The following is a 24583-nucleotide window of genomic DNA, read 5'->3' on the forward strand; positions in this document are numbered from 1 at the left end:
TAAACAACCCATGCAGACAACATCTGTACTAAACAGGTGGGTGTATTTTTTGCTTTTACTGCATGTGTGCAGTTCAAGAGGGAACAGAAAATAACAGGTTTTGTATGGCAGGAAGAGTTTGTCAAGCAGCTCACTGGTATGAGTTTAGAGTAGAAATTTCTGAGCAGAAATCAAAGAAGACATTAGATGATTGACAGAGAAAAAATGTTTCTATCTGTAATTAATCATGTTGAAAAATCCATTTCGATGTCATGTGATTCTGAGAATGTGGTGGTGGGGATTCTGTCAGTGCTGAAATGGACTTGACTGGACTGCAGTTCAGGTCAGTTGAAAGGGTCTTGTTCCATTTGAAAGGTTCTTTTGTGATGTGGTTATGAAATGCCTGAAATGGTCCTATTCTACCTGGGTAATTGTCATTATCATGCTCTTCATTCTAGGACAGGTTTATGTGCCTTAACTTCCTGGTTTGTTGTATTTGGTTTAGTCACATATGGAGTTAATTTTGTATTTCAGTTTTCTGGGTGTATTTAAAGAAATCTGTAGTTTAAAAATAGTGGAGTAATACCAAGTTAGCTAGTGTAGCCTAGCACTGGAAATACAAGTGGGTGGTGGAAAGAATGTATTTCAATCATGAGATTAACTTAGGGAAGGTATTGATACATCATTTATGGAAGTTTATGTAGAATTAGTCATTAACATCTGGATTTCTTAGGAAAGGACCTAGAGTTATTGGAGGTATCTTCCTCAGCTACAACTTAACTTTAGAAATAGCAAAGATCTGACTTACTTCTAGGGTATTCTCTTGTAGAACTGTAACTTTAAAATTTTAGTCTAACTGGAACTCAGAGTGCAGGTGGTTTTCAAAAGCCATAATTAGGCATTAATGTTTTCTTATGCTGTTCAGCAGGGTACTGTCATTTGCTTAAAACTGAACGATGCACATGACTTGCATGATGAATTTGTTCCTTAAGGGATTTTTAATTTAATTCCCCTCAAAATGAAGTTGTGGCTCCCAAGTTTTCAGTGCAGAAAGGAGATTACAACCAGAAATAGTGATCAATAAAAATAAAGTAAGGCATTTTTTGTTTCTTACACACTTTTTTTTTACAGTAATTCTAGTAAGAACTTGGAATTACACATGTTTATGGAAAGGTTGCAGTATTGGGGCTTTTGGGAAAGAAGTCTGAAGGAAAAGAAAGGTGATTATTTAAGTTGAAGGTGTAATAACTTGCAGTCTTTATGTCCTTGTATCCACATTTGTTAGTAATGATGGGTAACACCTAAGATGAAGTCGAACCTGACAGATTTCTGTCCTTCTGGAGGGTTTCCACATCTTGCCCTCTATGACTGTACATGTGGTTGGCTAGGAATTTTGGAAGGCAGGATTGTATGATGCATGTAACAATGGGCATAGTGGTGGTTTTGGCTAAAAACTGAAACAAAGCCAAAAGAGGCAATGTCTCTAAGCTTCTGTCTTTGTGTCTTACCTGTTTACTCTTTCCTCAGAGGTACTGAAACCATAGAAAGGCTTCACAGGACGACTCCTCTGGTTGCATCAGGATTGTGGCTTATTGTCTATCTACAGTATTCATGAGAATTTAGTTTAGGCAGCAAAGAGGTGAACTGCTTTTTCTTTGACTATGTGCTTGGTTTCATACAGAACTTTTCCATTATCAGTCTTGTTCTTAGCATAAGCAATTCAAAGCTTGTAGAACTAAGAGAGTAAATTTAGAAATTTTAACATGTATTAAGTAAACTGCTGAGTTGCAGCCAAATTTCTCTGCTTCTTGTGATGGATCATTATTTCTGATGTGGTGTATCAGGATGCCTCTCTCGTTGACTTAGTTAAAATTTTCATGCCAGATGGGACAGGCTTTGCTGCCAGAATGGTTTAGATTGCTTTAATAGTAAATGTGAGGAGGGAGGTAATTGTGCTGTTCTTGGAGAGCACACAATCAGTTCCACGAGCAGTCAGTGGAACTGCTTAGGCAGCCCTGAGTCAGGAGTTGTTAGTCCCCTCTCAAATGGGTGTCTTGTTACTGCAGCTTTGATTCGGCAGGACAGAGAAATCTTTGACATTCCTCAAGCTCTGTGATGTGCACAGGAAATGCGTTAGAATGTCATTTGCAGCAGGACTTGTACGTCCCAGATACTTCCACAGTGGAAGAACATGTTACTTGGCAGTGCATCCATCATGCCCAACTGCTCAAGTGGTTTTGAGGTGAGGAGATGAACTCCTTGCAATTACTGTCCTTGACTGCTGTTTCCTTCCTGTTGGTTTTGCTCCTTTCATGATGGCAGTTAGAGATGGTATCTTCTCTTCAGCAATGCAGAGCTCTGTCCTCTGCTAAAACTTCTCTACTTTTACCTTCGTAGTTTTATTCATTTCCTTCACATTACTCCCTTGAGCTTTTTTTTTTACACTTTAATAATGTCATTTATTAATGTGTGCCTTTGCTAGTGGTATCTTATTCATGCAACAGACCATCTTGTTCCAAGTACAGTCTGTCATACCATCTTGAGCAACCTAATTTTTAAATGATTTTTCAGGATTCAAAAATCCTGTGCCCAAATGTCATTTGATGCTTAGGAAGGTATCTCGTGTCCTCTCCTTATGCCAGTGTTGGATATTTAAATACATGTTTATTGATGTATATGGCTTGCAACTCACTAGGGGTCCACAGAAACCTTGAGCTGATGTGATTGTTCTATAGGGTGTTGTAGGTACTAAACTGTTTTGGATGTTAGACCTTGTTTTTCCCCCATTTTTTTTGGTGGCTTTACGTGAGATGATCCTTTTCCCGTGCTTGTTTGTCCTGTAATTTCAAAGTGTGCAATAGATGCTAATTCTGAAGGTTTAACATTTTTGTGACCCATTGAGTGCATCTCTCAGTATAGGTGCAAAGTCAAGTTTCTCTGTGCTGCTCCAAGTTTAGACCTTTAAGTTGTGTTCCAGGAGCGTTCTTCTTGTTTGCCTGATACTGCTGTTCTCAAGGTTTCCACACAGCAGAAGCCAATTGTTACTACTCCTTCAAAACAAACAAACCAAAAAATCCAAAACCACAAAACCCTCCACCAGCATTCAGTCCTACTTAGTGTAAATGTGAGAGTCTGGCTGTGCAGCCGTGTGATTCCAGTCCATAATGGTGAAAAGAATATTGTTGACCGCATCCAAGTGTTTCCTTCAGGAAAGCTGCTGTTGACTTCTTGCTATTGTCATTTTATGTTTGAATTATTCTTTTCACTGTTGGATTTTCAGACATAGCTGTCGTTTTCAGAAGTTTGCCTGGCTTTCAATCAGTCCTAAGTGTTAGGCCGAGGCAACAGAGGATTGTCAAGTTATTAAATTTGCAGTGACTCTGGACTGTAACATTTTCTTTCTCTTTCCTGTGCATTGTTAAGAAAGTTTCTTTATAAAGTATTTCTCATTATAAGTTATTTTCTTTTAAATTATGTGATCTCCATTTACACAAGGAGAACAGAACTAGTAGCAGGAGAGACAGAGTTCTAAAGCTTGACTGCCTTGTTAGACTTTTATTTATTGTATTCTCTTTTAAGATTATAGAATTCTGCTTTTTCTTTCCTAGCGGAGAATATGTGCCGGAGATTCCCATTTGGAAAAAGACTGTGGTCTATCTCTATTTTCTGGCTTGGTGTGACCAAGTAGTTTGATAACTTTCAGTCCTGTACATTCAGTGCTGGAAAACACTCGTGGATTCATACTGTAATTGCTTTTAACAGTACCGTGAGAAATGTAAGATGTTGGTGTTAATTACTTGTAAGATTATTACAGAGGTGTTATATATGAACTGTACAGAGAATTCGTAAAGTAATTAATGTAGCTTGGAAATTCAGATGTGAAACTTTTACTTGTTAGGATACAGTTCTGTAAAGGAGTGCTCGGTAAACTCTTACGCAGAATTAAATTTGGTGTCAAGGATTAAATTACCGGGGCTGTGAAGTGGGGTAGTGAATCATTTCCAGGCAGTCTGCAGAACTGTTGCTATCTGGGGTTTGAAGAGTATACAGCTGAAAAAAGAAGTGGTTATTCAATCTTATTCATCCACAATTCAAACCAAGTCTTTAACTTGAGCTCTTAAGTGTTTTAAGAGACATGCTGCTTTGTTCTGTTTCTGTTTGCCTTGACTTCCTTCCAGAAATTCAGACTAATGTGTCTTTTTAAAGCTATTATTGTTTTGGTAATGCATCAGAGCTCAAGTTCATGCCCGGATTGGATGACTAGAGCTGCAGCAGGTGCAGAATCCAAGTGCAGAGTGACCTGGATGGATGTAGAGCAGTGAGCTTTAAGCAAATAGAAGACACTCAGACCATTAATGCTTATATGCAAGGAAATGGAACATGTGCCCAAATGGTGATGGAGAATATAATCAGTCCAAAAAGCTGATACATTAGGGTACATATCTTCATTTCCAGGTCTAATTATTTTAAATAAGAAGAGTCACTCAGATTGATACATAGTGATGCTAGAAAGGTAACTAGTGAGGAACCACACTAGAAATGTGTGTGGTTCTTTTACCAGTCTTTGGGTCATTGAACTGTGGGACTGTGACCATAATACATGCAATGACTGGAGAAGAAAAGAAAACCCTAGTGATAGTTAATGTTTTTGAAGCCTTAGGGTTGTTTATTCAGTACTAGTTATTATGTTTAGTCTCTCAATGTAGTTTTTAAGGCATCTGTTGATGTTGGTGTTTTTAACAATGCATGTTTCTAAAACCGATTATATTTGGCAAACTGAAAAAGTTGCAGTAGAGTGATGAAGTTGCAGTACAGTGATTTTCATGATGAAATTATTGTTGGGCTTTGCTTGCGTTCTTTTCTCCTTAGTGTTAGACCTGCAGTTAAAGTCTTTATTATGGCCTGCTTTTCGCCTAAGGGAAATGTGGATGTTAACTTTGTAGCAATTTTATTGAAAAATTCCAATGTATTGAAGACTCTCAAGTGAGTTTTTTAACAGTTGTTCTGCATCTAATTCCAAGTTTAAAAATAAGGGTCCAAAGTCTTGCCATCACACTACTTTTATTTAAAAGACTCTTTTCTTCTTAAATACCCTTTTCTTAATAGATGGCTTATCATTTTAACTGCTACTTCTACTACCACCAGTGAAGCTGGGATTTTGAAGCTGGAGTTATAAGCTAATTCTTGGCCAAGCACGAACATTTCATCTCAGTGCTGGTGCATGACTCAGCAGCACAGGTTGGAGCTGGTTTGGGAGGGAGAGGAGGAGAAGTATTGCTTTTGTGTTCTTAGTCAGAGGTTATGGTAGATCATTTATGCTGATGTATGCTGGGTCACATCCCCTGGTGCTCCGGGTCGCTCTCTATTCTGCTCCTCTCTGCTGTGGCCTGTGGTTCCTCTTGTATCCCAGCTCTGCCTTTGAGCAGCTGCATCAGGGTCAGCCACTGTCCTTGGAGAATGCTCTGGAAGAAGTGCCTCTCTGCTTTCTAGCCTGGTTCTTGAATATCTTTTACAACATTAACCTAGCTAACACCTTTAGCAATTTTTGAAGTGGAAATGAAGCTGTAGCTGTGGAGTCCCTGACTTGGAAGCATTTGTTTCCTGATTTGCACAGAGTGTGCACAGTGAGTGGAGCTGAAGGTGCTGCTGGTTGTGGCCAAGTGTACAAAATGGCACAAAAGTGCAAGTGGCAGGGCTGTCACTTGTAGCAGTGTTTATTTGTGTAAGAGAAGTGAGTGGCTGACAGAATATCACATGGTGTATGTGAGAGGATCGGGTTGAAAAAGCTCCATTCTGAGAAAAGTGTCCGTGCTACTGCCACTTCAGGGAGGGCTGCTGTGGCTACCTGGAAGCTGGCAATGCTTAACTCTGATTCACCAGTTGCTTGATAGTTAGAGGCAGGACATTTGAGAGTCAGTGGGCAGTTTGGGAGGTGGCTTCTTCTACTGGTCCCACCCTACTGCCGAGAGCAGACCCTGAGCTCTGCAGTAGGTCTGGTAGTGGCTGCAGTAACTGTTTGCAGGAATGTAAAGTGGGTACCTGCATTCTGCTTTGAGCATTTAACATCTCTTAGATTTGCATTAATAAGGAAAACTGCTATGCCATTATTTGCAAATTGTCAGAACTATTTTATTTACTACCTGAGTAGCTGCTATATAGCACTGGAGGCCCTGTGTAGATGTTGGAAACATCCAGCAGGCTGGAGAGCCCACTCAGATGCTTGGGGCAACAAGGGCCTCTTCATCCTAGCTGTTTACTTCTCCTGCTAGGAGGAAGGGTCAGCACAAGGCCGGGAGCAGGAAGCTGGTGAGATCCAGAGCTGTGGTTTGTGGCTCTTGTGGCTCATTAAATAAACTAGGACAGATTTTATGAGAGACTTGGAAAGATTTTTGCAAAAGATGAAACCAGTGGCAATAGAGCAGAGGCTTGTTCTCTGCCAGGTGCCTCTCTCCCCTTTGATTTACTTTCTGACTGTGCTGCTGGCTCTGTGGGCCTTTATTCCCTTTGCAATGCTGATGGAGACAGGGAACAAACATGTAGAAATAATTATAGAGCCAGGATTTGTGCTGAGAGGAAAGAAGCCATGGCAGGCCAGGCACAATGGGGGATGCTGCTGTGCTGGCCTTGTTAACAGTTGTGTCTGTTCTTTGGAAAGAACATCTCACTGAAATGGTTGGAAATTCTGCATGTCACAGGCACGAGGAACCCATAATAGGTCAATCTGGAAACTGGAAAGGTTCCTCTGTTGGTGACCTTCTGAAATTCAGAAACAACTGTCAGCCCACATGATACACCTTTGATTTATGTCATTCCAGGTCAGCAAAAGCATTTCTTAAACCTAGGGAGTGTTCTACCAAGTGTTCTACAAGGTTCCAGGCATCACCTGAAATATTAATATGCTCCTTGCCCAGAAACAGTGACCCATATAGTCAAAGAGAAAACTGTTAAACACTGTTACCCATGGAAGTGTTAGTGCAGTTGCATCTGACCATCTTTAGCTCAAGTTCAGCTGTGTGACCTCTGAGTTAGGACTCAAGGCATAGTTACAGCCTGGGGTTGAGGAGAAAGGTGGTAAGGCAGTATCAATTTATATGGGGAGGCTAGGCTGCTTTTTTTCTTCTTTTTTTCCCCTTTGTTTTAGTAGGAAAGGCTGGATTTTTGTGTGACTGTACCTGCATTTTTACCATCTCAGAATCAACTCTGTAGTTCAGAAATGTAAAATCTGGCAGAAGGGGCAGATGAAGCAGGGCTGGAGCTGAGGTGACCATATAAAACAAAACACTGTCACTAACACTGGGCATCTCCACTTGGTAGTTGGTGGCAGGTCTGGTAGCACAATTGAGGGAATGAGTGGAAAAAGTAAAACCCAAACCAATGTTCAGAAAGTAGATGACTATCCCTGTGGTGAGAGGAGTATGATCAATTTTCAACTCTTAAGTGTCTTTTTCTAGACACTGGAGAGTTATTAAATCTGGGAATCTTTTCTGCCTCATTTCCTACTAGTCTCTGATAATCTTCCTCATCTAAGGAAGAAAGGATGAGCAACCACAGATGCTTCCCAGAGCATCTGCATTGTTTTCAAGGTTGTCTGGGTTTCAATTCAAGTTAATTTACTCATGATGAGAGCAAGAAACTCTTAACAGTTTTGAAAATCAAATATTTTTCTTGGACTTTTTGTAGGTTCAGATAGAAGCATTGCTTTGATTCTTCATTATTTTTTTTGTCTCGTATATTTTTGTGCTGATACATTTTATGAAGGTTTTATAACAAAAATGTACCAGTTCCAAATAGCTGTTTCTACACAGTACCTTTTACCCAAGTCTAGTTGAAATAGCTCAAAATTAGTTATAGACAAATGCCTGCTTACCATGATTTGATCAGTGATTATCATGCCATTTTAAGGAGGAATTAGTTGGGTGGTTGGTTGATGGGATCAGTTGACAGTAGATGCATGAGGCTAGGGAATTTACAAAAGGGAAAAGGTTTTCTTACAAGTTCTGGTGGCAGTATTCAGGAGCTTATACTTGGGTCTTAGAGTGCTGAGAATAGGGGGTCAGAGAAGGAGTATTCAAAAGCAAACAGGCTAATGGCAGCAGGTTTAGTCACTGAGCACTTGTAGGCTTCTGGCACTTAGCAAAAATTCAATCTAATTAAAACTCCTATAAAAACCCCAAAACAAACACAGACTCCCACCAAAGAACCTTTTAATAACCTTTAGTCTGGTAGTGTGAATTCATGCAGATTCTATTCTCTGTATCATATGACCACATGCAAGTTGTAACATTCTCACAAAGATTTAAGTCTATATCCTTTCTCTGAAGTGGTTTAAATTATTCTGTGCAGCAGGAAAAGCTTATTCTGGTTACAGAAAGCAGAAATATCAAATGGACCTCTCTCTAAAGAAAGCATATTTCTTAATGACTAAGCAGGTTTTGTATTGTGATCAGAACCTAAACCACTACCAACAGCAAGATGCTTTCTTTGAAAAACCAATTTCAGAGGTATTTCCAGTGTTGTCCATTTAGACATGACACTCCTGTGTTCACAATGACTTACAGAAGACTTTTTTTCCTTTGCAGAAACGGAAGGCTTCAAGATTGACACTATGGGCACCTACCACGGAATGACTCTGAAGTCTGTAACGGTAAGCTGGAAGTCTTTACTTTGTTTTATAAAGTGATAGTGTACCTATTGATACATGTTTAGAGATACAGATATCTTGTCAGCCTGACCTAGTCTCTAGAAGGTCACTTAGGTTGAGTAACAGAATTGGTGGAAGCTATTCTCCATGAAAAGGTAAAATGTTTTGTGTGATCTACGTGTTTTAGAGGACTTAGGGATTTGTTTGCAGTAAAGGTGTGCTGGGATGGCTTGGCTGGCAGATTCTTCTTTTGGAGGTGCAGCCTTTTTCTGCTCTACTTGACATACCCAGAGTTTTGCTCACCTTAGGTGTGTCTGGGAAGGACATAGTTCATAGTGATAAAACTACACTCACAAAACTGAAGTAATAAAACTAGGTTTTGGAACATTGCTCTGTTTCCTATTCTGTATTTAATAAAATAAATTTGTTTGGTGGTGGAAGAATTTGACCTTGGCATTACTGTTGAAGCTTTGTAGTCTAGTGAGGTGGATTTCTTTTGTATGACTGTACAATGCTGTTGGTGGGAATTGCAACAGACACAGATGAGAAAGAAAGACCCTCAGATTCTCCCTTTTTTTGGCTCCCTTTATTTGTCTGCTTTTGTGGAAGTGAGTTGAATGCTCTCAAATAAATCCTGTTTTGATCTGCTGGTAAGTAGGACAGATGCTACAAAACTGATGTAGTGCCCTCATTAAGGTTTTTGCCATCTGCATACCTACATAAATCTGATGAATAGACAGCACTAAACACTCTCCTAAATCCATGCACTACTTCTAGTTTGCACTCCTAATTTGAACATCAAATAGTATCTTGTGTGTATATTTCTTAAAAACAGAGTTTCTTCTTGTTTGATAAAAGTTCTTTCCCAGATATTTCATTCCCAACTTCCTCTAGACTCTAGCATACTTAAAAAAAAAAAAGGGAGGGAGTATCGAAGGAAGGAATCTACTTAGTTATAAACTGGGTTCTTTCTAAATGAATTCAGAAATTGATTGGGTGAAGAAAAAATATTACCTATTAATCTCTTGTGTCTGAAGATTTGCTCTTGAACTTTGCATGAATTTTGGGCTGCTTTATGAGGGATCAAACAGTGCTGTTACACCGAACCCAGGTTTCTGCAGTATAAGATACCTGTTTCAAGTGGTAGTGACTTGAAGTGGCTTATTAAGTAGGTTCTGTTTAAATTGTCCTGTGGGGAGGAAAAAGAAAGAAAGAAGAAAAAAGCAGGATTATAGTAAAATAGAATTGTTTTAAGCTTATCTGTGTAAAATCTGTAAAAGTGAAGGGATGCACAGTAACTCTAAAAATTATATGGATTTTTTAAGGTCATAAAACATAGTTAAGGTTTTTTGTTCTAGGAATACTACCTCATGCATTGAGCCTACTACCTAGAGTTTTAAGGTTGTTATTAAGCTGTCCTTGTTGGTTTCTTCATTTAGAAAGAAAATAAAATGGATATTAAATAACTAGTAAACCTTTTTTTAACATAAACTGGAATTTTTTGAAATAACTGTTTAAGAGGTATTGCATGATTGCACATAAGGCATCATCTGGTGTCATGAGAAATATTAAAACTCCATCTGTCATTAAGCTTTTGTTTAAGAAAGGAATTGTAAGGGATTTTTGGAGCCTTATTTTACAGACTGTTAAAAAGGTGCCCTTAACGTTTAGCTCATTCATAAATTGCAGTGACATACTGGTTTTTTGTTTCAGATAGGGGAGAAATAAGTCTGTTAATTATGTTCATCTGTTTTTGTCCAAACTTTGTCATGGTATTGGACCACATAGTTCTAACCTATAATCTGAGATCACATTTTTATGTAGAATAGTTAATCTCCTGCCAGATAACAAGCTTCATATTTTGCTTTTACTCAGGGGTTTTTTTTTGGTTTGTACATATTTTTTTATGCTAGACAAACTAGAGAGGAAATGGGAAAGTAGTTTCTTCCCCTAGGTGTTTAATGGAAAAGTACATTATACTCAGTGGCTAAATTATAGGAGTATGGAGGATAACACTGGAATTCATTCTAACTATAAGATGTCATCTGCTATCTCATAGTATTGGTATAATCCTTGTATGAACTCATCAAACTTTCCAAAGGAATTGAAACATTGGGTAGCTATTAGTTAGAGTCTGTCTTTAAACTTTAGCCCTCTGATTTCCAGAGGAATGGTGAAATTTGAAAGGTTCATTTTTAAAGCCATTGTTCTCCTTGACATAGGTAGGTCCTCTGTTTCTTCTGTGGTGCTTGCTTCCATTGTCTTTCTGGAGAGCAGTCATATTCCCTTAAAATTTATGCTTGTTACCTGAGCTAAATTTGGAGTTGCCCAGCTGCTTCTCATGTAAAATTTGTAAGAACCTTTATTTGTTTCCTGTTACATTCCATACATGTCTTTCAGTTGCACTCTGCCTTATTGGAATTCTCCATCATGGTTTTTATGAAATGTGCAAAACTTCTGTTTTGTGTTTGTTCTTCCTGCAATGTGAGTTGTCCTAGATGCTTGTTCTTTTTAACAGCAAAACAAAAACTTCATCTTGACTGCTTTCTTTTCATCAGTGATGTTGGAAACTTTCTTAGCATTCAGAATTTGTGCCAGAACAGATGGTGAATGGTGGGCTTTTTCTGAAGTAATGTCAGCTAAAATAACTTGTGCTGCTGGCAGTTCTTCTCTGTAACAGGGTTTTTGCTTAATTGGCAGACTTACTTTCTCGTAGGAAGAACGGACTTATTTATTGAGTTTTTATTATGAAGGCATGATTTCATTATTCTGGACCTGGAATTGTTTATAACAGGGCATCTTCCTCAGAAAGATTTTTATTTTTTTAATACCTGTGGCACTTTCTATTTGCCTAGGTTGATGATGTTTTCGAAACAAGTGACTTAGTGGTGGTAGCTCTTGCTACTATGGAGTTACCCAGGGCTTTATGTTGCGAATTGTGCAGCATGACTTTCTGCAACCTTCACTTCTGAGCATAATCCCCTGTATAGCAGGGAATCTAGTTATCTGCACTTGTGTCAGGAGAGGGAGAAGTTGCTTTTTCCACAAGTGTCTGATAAACCTGGCTGTTATATGGGGGAACTGACCTGTATCCTCTTCCAAGTGAAGGCATGCCCTGTATTGACTGTGTGCACTTGCAAATGGGATTGGTTTATCCATTGCAATAATAGCGATGGTGGTGCTGGTTTTACTCAAGTTTTCATGACTTGAGTATGAAAAAAAGTAATAGCATGATAGCCTGTGGAGTTGTTGGGGTGATTTCCTCTGAGTTCTGAGAGCCCCGAGTGGTCGTGAGCTGTGATTCAGGGAGGCTGTAAACTTGTGTGCATGTGAACCAGATCTGCACAGCACTGCAGCAGGCCCTTGTAGAAATGATTTTGTTGTTTTTCCTAATTGCTGGAAAGCTCTCCTGTTTTAAACTTGTACTTTCTTTTAGCATTCAGGACTGCTGAAGCTCAGAAGCTTCCTTTATCTTTTGTTTTTGCTGCTAGTAATGGAATTTGTCATTGATCACCCGCACTCATAAGCAGCCAGAACTAGTGTTGGTATTTCTTTCTCTTACTAAACAGGTGGATACATCAGCTCTTGCAGGTATTGAGCTGATAGCCTTCCCAGATAGTTTGGGGTTACACCTCATTGATCAGTATAGTTAGGGAGGCTTTCACTGAGGGACTTCACTTGTAGCAAACTCAAAGGCAAATTTCTGGGGTGTATCCAAACTTAGTAAGTTTTATCTCGGGTAAGAAATTCCACCTAAGTTTTCAGTGCTTCTGAGTTCAGTGATAATGTTCTTCCTGAAAACTGACAGATGTAACATCCCTCTTTCCAGTGTACACTGCCAGGCTTTACAACAATCTCTAGGTAAAAGTACCCTGAGTAAACATATGAGATTGTCAATAATTAAATACATTTGATAGTCCCACCAGAAAACAACTAACTAAAAAGGGAGTCCCCATGTAAGCCACAGTACAGGCAGGCTTATTTTGAGAATTGAAGACTGATTCAGCACCTCTAAGGTCAACAGTGTTTTTCATCAGTTTGTGGTCAGTATCAGATTTTGGGCATTAATTAATCTAAGGATTGTGCTGTTGTTGCACTCAAAATCTTTTGAGTTGGTATGACCTCTAATTTTATTTATTTTTTTAACTGAGAGATTGTTTAACCTTTGTATTTTCAAAGAAATAGTGTGTAGAACAACAAATGGAATTGCTAAGTTTGTGTCACTTCACGGACTGGGTCCTTGGAGAGGAAGCATGTTGGGGCAGAAGCAATCAACATGGTGGATGCATGTATTTTATATGAAAGAATTAAGATAACTGATATGCTTCTGTGTGAGTTGGTAAATCCACAAGATCTCTATATCTGATCATGAGGAATTAAGGTTGTGATTCAGGGCCAAAAATTGAAATGACCTTTCAGAAGCATATGGTGGAATTGGACGTCGTCTCTCAATGTACAGATAAATGGCCCTTATCTTTAAAACACAAATAAAAATTTAATGCATGTTAAATATTAGAGATAGGGGAGAGATACCTACTTATCCACATGTTACCAGTTTTCTGTGTCATGTCCTAGTCTCATTAAAATGTTTGAGGAAAGTGGTATTGAGGGAGGTCAACAGAACAATGGACTCTTTGAAAGTGTTTGAAACAGGCTCTGAAGTGGAGCATAATTTTGATGCAGCCTGTGCATAAGCTGGTCATTATTCTCAATGTGAGTGTAACAACAGCCCCCGCTTCTCTCCGCGGGCTGAGCAGAATTCTCTGTGTGCATCCTATTCAGTTATTAACCATCAAGAGGAGGTGAAGAAAGCTGTTAAATAGATTTGCATGGAGGGCATATTTTTTAGAAGAGTTTTCCATAGATGATGCTGGAGGTAGAGACTTGTTTTCATTGAATTTGTAAATTTTTTTCCACATTAAATATACTTATCTGTAACTGTAATTTAGACATACCCGTGAGGTTCTTGGTCCATGAGGTTTAAGGACTAGGACATGCCCAGGAACTCAAAAAATCTTTGAGCTGGAGAAATGGATGCTTCTCCAGAACATCTGCCAGCAACCTTATGCTGCTCTTGGGTAACAGACAAGAGGGTTTTCTCTGTCTGTATTACTCTAATGAGAGTGGATGAAATGCAACCAAGTTTCCTAAGGACTATTACTGTATTTTATAGTTAAGGCTCACACAACAATTTCAGTGGTTGGCATTTCATTGCCTCAGTCATGTTTCAAATATTAAATTACTTTCCTTTAAAGAGTTTTAGTGTAAATAGTCAAGCTGATAGAGACCAAGGAAAATCACATACAAATACTGCTTTCAAGAAAATGTGTTAGGTTGAACAATGGTGTGCACTCGTTTTCTTTGTGGTTGTAAATCGTGTACATCTGTGCCAAGACATCTTGCTGTTGTGCTGCATTATACAATAGAACTGCCTGTTTTGTCCCTCATAATAGGTTCTCTTTTATTTTGAGACTAAGAACTGCAAATTCAAGAAAAGAAGGGGATGTTGTATAACCAGTTATGCCTCTGAAAGTTAGGCATTGCTCTGTTGCCCTGCACGCTACTGAACAAAAGAGGGAGCAAGACCTGGAGCCACGTGGCTTTGTTCCTGAATGAACGTGTCTGGAGTCACTGCTGTGTGTGGAACTTGATTGTGTCAGCGTGCTAAGTGTGCTTGTGGCATGTCTGTCAGGTCCTTGAGTGGCTTGAGACATCCAGGAAGCTTTACTTACAAAAGCTTGAAAGCCTCAAACATGTTTCATATGAGTTGTAAGATGACTTGCTAGACCTGTCTTGATCTAAAGCTGAATGACATGAGTGTATTTGCTAGCCCTGGGAGTATCCCTTGACAAACTCATCTGCCATGTACACTGTGCACTAGGACTTGGATCCTTTATGAATGTTGGAGGAGTCACTCTCATTTGGAAACATGAGCCAAAATAAAACTGCCTGGGAAACTTCATTTGTGCTCTTTGAATTGGATGTTCACTTTCTACTTGAATCTTGTATAGGATTCTGCTTAGATTCATTTGTGTTTCTTGTATCTTAAGATTTGTGTGGAATATCTGTGCATGAAAGTTTTGTAGGGTGTTGCTCAGAAAATTCCAACTGAGCCTGAGTGACACAATTTTATACTTTGTCCTAATTGTTCTGAACAATCAAGCATCGTGTGTTGCACAAGCATTAAATAATGGTATTAGCATATTTCCCCCCATAAGTTATCTCCAAACAGCTAATGAATATATAACAGCTGCATCTTCACCTGACAGTTTGTCATCAAATTTCTTCTACTGGGAAATGAACAGCTCAGCTATTATGTGGGGTTGGAATTTATTCACAGCTATTGAAGGCGGTGTAAGGGTGTTGCAGACCCAGTAGAAATGAGCGTGTGTCAAATGAAGAATCAGAAAACAGTTCACTTTAACATCCCTTCTAGTTTTCAAAATAGTCACATGGGTAGCCATCCCCTTGTCTTTGAGTAAGAGTTTTAGCAAAGTTTTGAAGGTTTCTAACACTTGGCAATTCATGATACAGTCACTAAATCAAAGTTACAATTCAAATATTGAATGATCATCTGAGTAATTTATGTAGCTAATCTGAGATGACTGAGTCAAGAATTCCTTCTCTGTTCAGTTTTTCATATTGCCATTGTCATTAGGCCACGTGACTCTTTACTACTTACTTGTTTGCTCTTAATAAAGTAGGGTAGAATTCATTATTTGTGGAAACAAGTTTTCTGCTTGGAGTACTTACATATATGTAACTTAGCATCATAGTCATACCATCTTCTGAGCTTGGAAATTAGGATAGCTTGATTGTAACCATAGGAACATGCCTCAAATCCCATCTCACTCATGCTATCTACTACTACTTAGTTAAACCAGAGTAAACTCTCCTTTATGATGTTTTAAATTATTTTTATAAGTTCTGTACTTTGTCCTTACTGTTGCCCTCTTTGGACATACTTAAGGACTGTTGTTTCAATTTGTGGACTTTGTTCTGGTGTTGCTATTTTAAAGATCCTCCTCCATTCCTTTTCTTTTTGCAGTTGTGGGTTTGTTTTGTTGTTCTGTTGGGATTTTTCCTTTGATTGAACTCTTTCAGTATGTGACTGGTAGTGTGTGAATCCAACCAGAGGGTGTCTCAGTGTGGCAGACTGTCTTCACAGGTGTACAGTTATTACAAGTGTGTTATGGGCAGGTGTTCTTAAGTTCTTACATCAGAATATGTAAGGTACAGACAGTATTTTCAAAGCACATTAAACCTGCAGAGCTCAGAACTGAGCCAGATCTTTGGAGGCAAATGTTAATGAAATGCTAAGGTAAGAACCCTGGTTCTTAGTCTTTTGGGGGACAGATTTTAGGTGATGTCATTCAGCACTGTTTTTCATGTAGTGCAACATTACTAATGGGAAGGGGCAGTTAGAATAGCAAAATAGGACATATTTTTAAGCTTTTTTTAGCAGTTCCTTCTTGCACCATTTAAGAAGGTAATTGATAAGGCTGACTATATTTTGGCCTCCAACTTTGTGATTTTATTGTTCCATCTAAATCCAGGTGTTAATCTGCCTGTGTCTTTTATGCAGCCACATACTGTTGCTCTGGAATCATCATCCTCACTTTCAGGTTGTTTAAATGTGTTTTATTTATCTTTGTTAGGAAAATCTGTAGGCAAAGTCCTGGTTTATTCAGGTCTGCTACTGGTGGTCCTAGATAACAATCTGTTTCAGCACAGGCTTTCTCCTTAGGTAAATGACTGGAAAGACCAAATAATGTACTCTGCATTAGTTATGGCTCGCTCAACTGGCATTTAGGCAGCACTGATCAGACCTTCCAGAATATACCTGGAATTGTGATCTGCTGAGCTGCCATCTGGAGCTATATTTATGTTTTCCCTGAGCAATATGCTATTGCAGAAACTCCTTGCATTGCTGCTGCTGGAAGGGTGGTTCTTTGGGCTTTATTCATCTAAAACTCTCTTAAAGACACGTTCAGCTGAGTTGAGGGGAGACCTGTGTATGTATGAAAGTGCATGTAGGTAGGCATTCAGTGATGTATTGTCTCTTTTAATTTCCATTCACCCTTTCTGTGTTGCCCCTCTTCATTCCCAAAAACCTTGTGGGATTTTCTGGAGATTTTTGGTTTGGGATTTTTCTAAGTAAACAAACCTCATACATATAGGACTTTGAGACTTATCACTGAAGATAATGATCCGTTAAAAATAAATCTGGTTTCTTATCTTTGTGAGTCAATAGATGCATTGTGTGAATGTAAATTTCTTTAAGATCCAAACATTCCTGTGTTCTTATAAAATGTAAAAAGCTAATCTTGGATTTTTGCATCTTCAGTACTTAACTATTTTAAATAATGAGGGTTTGTCCAATGTACTTAAAATGTCAAGTTTATCTAAAGCAATTGGTAAATTGAAAGAAGTTTATCTAAAGCAGTTGGTAAATTGAAATAAATTTATAAATAACTTTGAGAACAACTATTTTTTACAAATACATAATTCGATTAGCTGGCCTATAAAACTGTTGGTTAGAATTCATACAACACGAATATTGCATTTGGCACATTAAGGTTTAGGAAGTCAAACTCTTTGCTGCTTTAGGAGACTCTGGATGTATTTTTGGAATTAAAGTATCTTCCTTTTTTGGCTCTCCATAAAGGTATGTGAGTAGATTTTGTGCATAAGCAATAGATATGCTTTTAAAATTCAGTGAAAGTGCAAAGCAAAACTTTGTGTGACTAAGCAAAGTGATGCAGTGATGTGATAAGATTGCTGGTAGTTGACTGTCAGCCTAGTTGCTGTAAATTCATAATACTTTTAATTTAGAATATTTTTTAAACTCTAGGTTTTTCTTCATAGGGACTATAAATATTGTCTTTTGTCTCTTTAATCACCTAAACCTCTCTTCCACGAAGGGAGGTGGGTGTCTCCTCATACCCTCCCTTCACTTGGAAAGAAGTGCAGCTGATAAATTATAGATGTTTGCTTTTGGGTGGCTTGGTGCTGCCATTGTGAGGAGACAAAGAAAAAGCACTGCCTGCCTTTCACTCCCTGGGAGCAGTAATTTGAGGGTTTAATTTCCCTGGCCAGCAATTTTCATAAAAATTTGACAAAGGCAATAACTTTTCCACAGGTTTTATTGAAATTGGAAAGTAGTTTCAAAACACAGTGTGGCAGAAGAGAGGAAATGCTGCTGAAGTAGACTGCTAACAAAGCTGTTTCCTGGCGGGTGGGTGGGAAAACCACTCTCCTTTTCCTTTGGAATATGGAGCCTTAAGCAGTGCTGCATGATGCACCCTCATCAGCCCTACTTCCTACTTATCTTTGGAGCAGTTGATGTAAATCAGGCAAACAGATTTCAGAATAACTGAAATGAAAATGGAATACAGTTGTCATCAAAACAGATAACCTGCCTAATTGTGTTTCATCAGGATTACTAAGTAAAACAAAAGACTTGTGGATGGAGAGGGATTTATAATGCCTTAAGCCAAATGTTTTGGAGCTAATAATATATACAACATATTATAATGTACATTATAAAATCCATTCTGGTTTTGGGTGACATCATGAACTGTAACAAACCAATGATTTTTATAGTAGATTTCATATGTCTAATTAGGTCTGGGAAATAATGTCAGGAAAAAGCTTCTATAAATATGTGGACATGAACAGCAGGTGAAATGCTGATTAAAGTAATAAAATACATATTAGAATACTAAATGGATCATAATGCTGTCTTAGAAATTAAAGTCTAAAGGGACTCTGAACTACCTGGTATAATGCTACATCTGGTTTTAAAGAGTAGGTTTACAGTTGGTTCAAATTCTGTAGGTTGAGTTTTAACATGTAAATCAACTTCCTTGTTCATAATTGAAATCTTTTGAAAATGGTGTTTACTTGTTTGTTACAATTCCCATTCAGAATAATGAAAGAATTGCCTAATCAGGCAGTTTGCTCACCCAAGGTGAGCTAAATATTTAATAAGGGTAACTTGCATACGCATGTTATTGTACTGTACAACAAAAACACAGATTCAATATGTCTCTTACATTCCTTCCCCTGGCAGTTCTCAGCAAGACTCTTAATGTCCTTTTATTTTCTTCTCTGGAAAGCTGCCTGTAGTTGGCTTGTACTACCAAACACTGTGAATTGTAATCCTTTCAGATACGAATGTGGGTATTAGATAATTTTAAAGAACGAGTACCATAACAATAATCCATATGCAGGGAACGTTTTAGAGACGGAAATTTGCAATACACAGAAAATATTTTCAACTATGATTTTATTACTCCTCTATATGGAGCTGAGAGGAATAGAATATAAAAGGTAATAAGTACTCAACACCCTCCGGGTTAAGATCCAGAATGGATTAAATTTAAATACCAGTTACAAGTATACTAATATTTGTGAAAGTTCTTAGTTATGAATAAGAATCATACCTTTAAGGAAATAATGTAACTTTTTCTGATGCCTCTCATAAGTGGAATGAAAGTGATTGATAAACCTGACATTTAATGTTTGGCATGCTTCAGGGAGTTTCTGCTTATGTTCAGTAAAGTAGTGTTTCTTTAATGAAGTCATCTATAAACTATGCTAAAATACATAGAAATATATTGATACTTCATAACTAAAGAGTGTTCACAGCTTTGAGAAGTATGCTATGATTTTTTCGGGGCTTCCTCCCTTTTTTTAGTTCTTTAAACAAAAGACTGACTTTGGCTCAAGTAGGCTTGGCCAGTTTCCTTTCCTATTACATTGCCCAGAAGGAAGCTAAATTAATTCTGTCCATAAGAAGATTAAAAGCTGATGCAGTGGGCAGATGTTTTATTTTCTCAAGGGTCAGGGAAGTAGCATGAGGTTCTCTGGCACGTCTGAAGATAATGGTTGGGGGGGGAGTGTTTTGCTTCTAGCTAAATGGCAGAAAGGCATTTATACCTTTCTGTAATATGTTTGGTGTGCTGTTTGACATTATCCTGATGAGGGGAAAAAAAAAAGATGTATTCTGGGTTTATTTATTGGTAGTTCATTAATTTTAACAGTCTTGTAGTGAATCTGTTATACTTCAGTGTGAATTTAGTGTTACTGTGAATTTTATTTTGCTTTCACTTCTTTTTTTTTCACTCTGAACTTTTCCATGTATAAAGGTATATACTTACCTACATTGTGGTTCAGTTAGTTTTCAATTCTTTTGCTTAATATTTTAATGTTTCTCTGCTCTGTTAAAGCCCTGGCTGCAGTCTTGCTTATTCCTTATTGCCAAGCTGCTGTAGGAGAAACCCATGGTGGACCCTGTGTGCTTTCTAGTAGAATCCACAGGCATTCTCTTTCTGGAATATGCTGCTTTTTAACCCCCCCAGCCTGTCGTCCAGCTGTTGTAGCCTCCAACCTGGTGCTGACCTGGGAGCTCTTTAATAGCTGAAGTTCACAAGTTCCCTGCCTTTCTCAGCAGCAGATCTTCCCAGGTGCCAATCTTGTTTAGGGATTTTATGAAAAATAAATGGATTTCTGGAAATGCCTTTGTACTCACACAATGGTAATCAGAGAACAGTAGCTGTGTATCATTTTGGGGGGAAAAAGCCCTCCCGTGTCTTAAACACAACCTTTGTTCTTCCTGGTAGCCTTTGAGTCTCTGTCAGTCAGTGCTCTTCAGGACTTGAGGATCTTGTGGAACTTCCTCACAGCTCTCTTGGAGCTGCTGAGCTCCCCAAAACAAGATTTATTTTAAAGGGTTAAAATCTTAATTTATTTTTCATTTGTAATTAAACACCTCAGGTCTTTCCAGGGTGATGCTGTTGCCACCTGAGCGTGGCTAGGAGTCATTAGGGAGTTAAGAGTCTTTGATAATTTTCTGCATTTTCCAGTTAAAGCAAGTGCTTCACAGTTCTGCCATTCACAAATAACCTTTTCTCCTTAATACAATGGATGATGCAATCTAATATGGCAATATACAAGTTTTCCTTAAGGCTATATCTAGATCAAGGCACTCAAGCAAATTAAAGCAAATTACCAAAGTGTACAACATCAACATTCATAAGTTACACTGCATTAAATTGCCATTGGCTGGTGATGTCTTTAGGAATAAAATTACTTTGGTGAGCTGTATGTAGTTTAATTTCCTTGGTTTACAGTGAGTGAAGGCCAATTTACTCCTGCATCAGAAAATTCATGTGGGAATTCAGTGCATTTAAATTAATATGCTTTGACTTCTCACCTTTACTTGAATCTTGATAACCCTTTAGGTCGTTGTTAGCCCGTTAAGTTTGGAGCAGCTTCTCCGGACTGTCAGATGTGATTCCTGCTTCTCTTGTTGCTGAGGCCCCATTTCTTAGTGCTGTGTGTAGTTCACTGCTGGCTTGCATAGGATTAGAGATTTGATCAGCACCAGAGCCACAAATAAAATGAAATTACTGCTCTTCACTCCAGGTAGTAATGGCTAGATTATACAGAGCCACAGTGGTATTTATTAACTAGCCTCTAAAGACTTTGTGTTTTTCAGAATGCACAGTTCAGGATCATCTGGATTGCATGTATATTCAGCAGCAAATTCAGTACCTTTTACATTTTTCATAATGCACTTGTTCTGTGTGTATTAAAAGAAGAAAAAAAAGGTTAAAAATTGTAGAGGTCTTTTTAACTTCTGGTTTTATTTTGGTTGGCAAACCCAGGGATAATTGGTTTTGCTTTCAGTTTTATGCAGGATGTTTGAGGTGTTTAAGTTGAGAAAGGAATTAAATTGCTGTAGCTGCTTAACAGAGAGACTGTTTATTTTAGGGCATAGTCAGTGCTGTCACACTTTACTCCAATTGTCATTACACAAGGAAAACCACTAATTTTCAGTACTTAAACTGATGAATTGAAGCCTACCACTTAAAATTTGTCCTCTCATTTACTTAATCTACTTAGGGCAGAATATTTTCTCTTACAAGTGCTTGTCCTGCCTATTTATTTTCTCCAAAGTATGAATTTTGTGGGTTTTGCATCTTTTATCTCTCTGTTTAATAGACAGAGATGTATTAACATTTACAGAAGTGCCTCCATTTTAAAAGTTTGTAATTACTGCCCATTATTCTAAATTATTTTTGCTGGGTTTTAAAATATTTTTCATTTAATGTAGCTAGCAGCAGCACAGTAAAGCACTGATATTTTCTGCTCCCATACTGCATATGTGGAGGATGATAATAGTCCCAGGTTAAAACATCCCTACAGTTGAATCTGTGTAGGTGAATTTCTGTGTTCTCTCCTTATATTTTTGTGTAAATGGGGAAGCTCAGGTAATATTTCTGCGAATTGTTGGCTAAATTTTATCAACTGTTTAGGGAAGGAGTATTGGTAATAACAGGTCCTAGTCAGCATTTATTTATACTTCTTGGTTTTTTTAAAAATCTGTCTTGGTACATTGGGTAACCATTGAAACAAGTCAATTTGATTTGGTCTTATATCTGATGCCCCTGTTAAGCAAAGAGTTGGTGTTCACCATTTCTTGTGATATCTAAAAGACTAAAGCTTGTCAGTCAGTTTTGAAAATATTTTATAGAAAATTCAGTGAGAGGGGTATTTTTCAGAAGCAGGCAGGTTTGCCATCTCTTCTGAAAGGAATCTTAAAAAGATGATGTTTAGTGAGTGTTCACTTGTTTGAAACAATTCTAGTTAAAAATTTCTGTGATAGTGAATGTTTAACGTGTTTTTGAGGTGTTTGGGTGAGGAGGGAGATTGTTACAGGGTTCATTTAGAAAAATGCTTAGTTTTTTGTACTGCATTTTGCAGAGACTTACTTCGGTGGATTACAACATTATCTTTTTGATAACTTGAGAAAAACTTTAGCTGTGAAGAGGTAGTTATAAAAGGGAAAGAGGACAGCAAGGAAAGAAAGCTTTATTAACAGAAAAATAATTCCATTTTTGTTGACCTCCCAAAAGGCAGGGACAAACACATTCTTGTCTGTATTGGCCACTGAAACAAATGAAATGCCCAATGGTTTAGTTGGCTGTGTTGGGAGGCAGCCTTTTGATTCTATGGCAACACATCTCATTGTCATCATTTTTCACTTCAAGTAACTGACAAAACCAGTGTAAAATATGTTCAGCAAATATGTAGAGCTATTTTTGCCCGAGAGTCTGGAAGTGTCACAGAAAAAAACAAATGGAAGTTGCCCAGCGCCTTGCATGGTACATCTGGGTGTGCTGAGGAGTGTGAAGGCCCACGTGAACCTAATGAAGTCCAGCAAATCCAAGTGCAAGGTGCTGCACCTGGGTCAGGGCAATCTCAGACATGAGCACAGACTGGGACAAGAGCTCATAGAAAGCAGCCCTGCAGAGGAGCACTTAGGGGTTCTGGTGAGAGCTCAGTGTTGGCTCAAAGGAACCAGAGGTGCAGTGTGTGCTCCCAGCCCAGACAGCCACTGGTGTCCTGGGCTGCATGCACAGAGCAGTGGGCAGCAGGGAGAGGGAGGGATTGTCCTCTTCTACTCTGCCCCTGCGAGGGCCCACCCGGAGCACTGTGTCCAGCTCTGGGGTCCTCAGCACAGGAAACACATGGACCTGTTAGAGCAGGTCCAGAGGAGGCCACGAGGATGCTCAGAGGGCTGGAGCACCTCTGCTGTGAGGGCAGGCTGAGAGAGCTGGAGTTGAAGAGCAGGTTCTCTCCAGCAGGTTCTCTCCAGCCTGGAGAAGAGGTGGCTCCAGGGAAACCTCACTGCAGCCTTGCAATACTTAAGAGGCACTTATAAAAATGAGGGTGAGTGACTTTTTACAATGGTAGATAGTGATAGAACAAGGGGGAATGGTTTTAAACTAAGAGGGGATATTTAGATTTAGCTTAGATGTTAGGAAGAAATTCTTTACTGTGAGGGTGGGGAGGCACTGGAACAGGCTGCCCAGAGAAGATGTGGAAGATCATGATCATCAGTTTTGTCATGAACATTCTAGGATTTACCTGTTCTATGAGTAAATCAAGGTCTTATGAATCCAAGTACTATATTAGTGCTGCATGTGCTAATCCTTATAAGTCCAAAAGAATATTGTGATAAGAAATGCCTCTTTATTCCATGTAAAGTATTATACAATGAAAAATTTTTAGTCAAGATTCATAGTTTGTTGGGGTTTTTTTACAGAATTGGAAGAGGTAAAATATTAATACTTGACTGATTGTCATAAGGAGTCTTAGAGGCAAAAATAAAAAGTAGTGTTTCTGAAAAAGTCTCGATAATGGAATGTGTGCAGAAGATATTAGTTAGCAAAGGTGTGTTCATGTGTGTGAAGTTTTTTAATGAATAGGAGGATGGGTAGGGAAGAAATGTAATTGTGTACTTTATTTTGGTTTTTCCATTCCGCTCTGCTAGCATGAAATTTGGACAATAAGTCATTCAAACGGTTTAACTTCTGCTAGTAGAAAATGTGGAAATTGTGGAAGGGAAAAGAGTTTTTAAAATGGTCGAGGGACCCAGACAGTGCACTTCTTAATGAATAGAACAGCATTACATTTCATTCTGGTTTAAAGCCTCCAAATTATTGTCAGAAGGCTGTCATTCCTTTATTAACTTTAATGAAAGTTGGATATCTCAAGTTGTTTGCAGCATCCATTTCTCAACTGAATTTTTGTTAGAAAGAAAATCATACTGTTTCTGGGTATAGCAAGCAAACTTGCATGCATTTTAAAAAGGGGATAATTCACAGCAGGATAGTATGAAGTAGTAACTATGGCTTTTAAATCTGAATAAATTTTAATTTTTGTAAAGTAAAAGAATTGTGGTTTTCATCTATAATTCTTCCTCTAATTATAATTTTTTTACCATTTTGAGAATTCAAGGAAAAGATTAGCATATTTAAGTAATGTGGATAACTTCCAAAGTAGTCAAACCATCTCAAATTCGGTGAAATAGTAGAAGTAAACTGCTACATCAGCATTCAAAAATCACCTTGGATTTGAAAGGCAGACTGTTCTTATGCATTTAATAGA

At 38.2% G+C, this 24583-nt stretch overlaps 1 protein-coding gene across 1 annotated transcript in view; it reads left to right on the forward strand.

Moving 5' to 3' along the window:
* Positions 1-24583, forward strand: part of CDC73 (cell division cycle 73) — a 106347-nt gene that overhangs the window by 26974 nt on the left and 54790 nt on the right. The window contains exon 11 of the mRNA XM_029962237.1: positions 8559-8623. Within this exon, the coding sequence (XP_029818097.1) occupies positions 8559-8623 (65 nt within the window). The remainder of the gene's footprint in view (positions 1-8558; positions 8624-24583) is intronic.

This window comes from Manacus vitellinus, unplaced genomic scaffold (assembly GCF_001715985.3).
Source record: "Manacus vitellinus isolate BGI_N305 unplaced genomic scaffold, ASM171598v3 scaffold_44_pilon, whole genome shotgun sequence".
Classification (NCBI taxonomy): domain Eukaryota; kingdom Metazoa; phylum Chordata; class Aves; order Passeriformes; family Pipridae; genus Manacus; species Manacus vitellinus.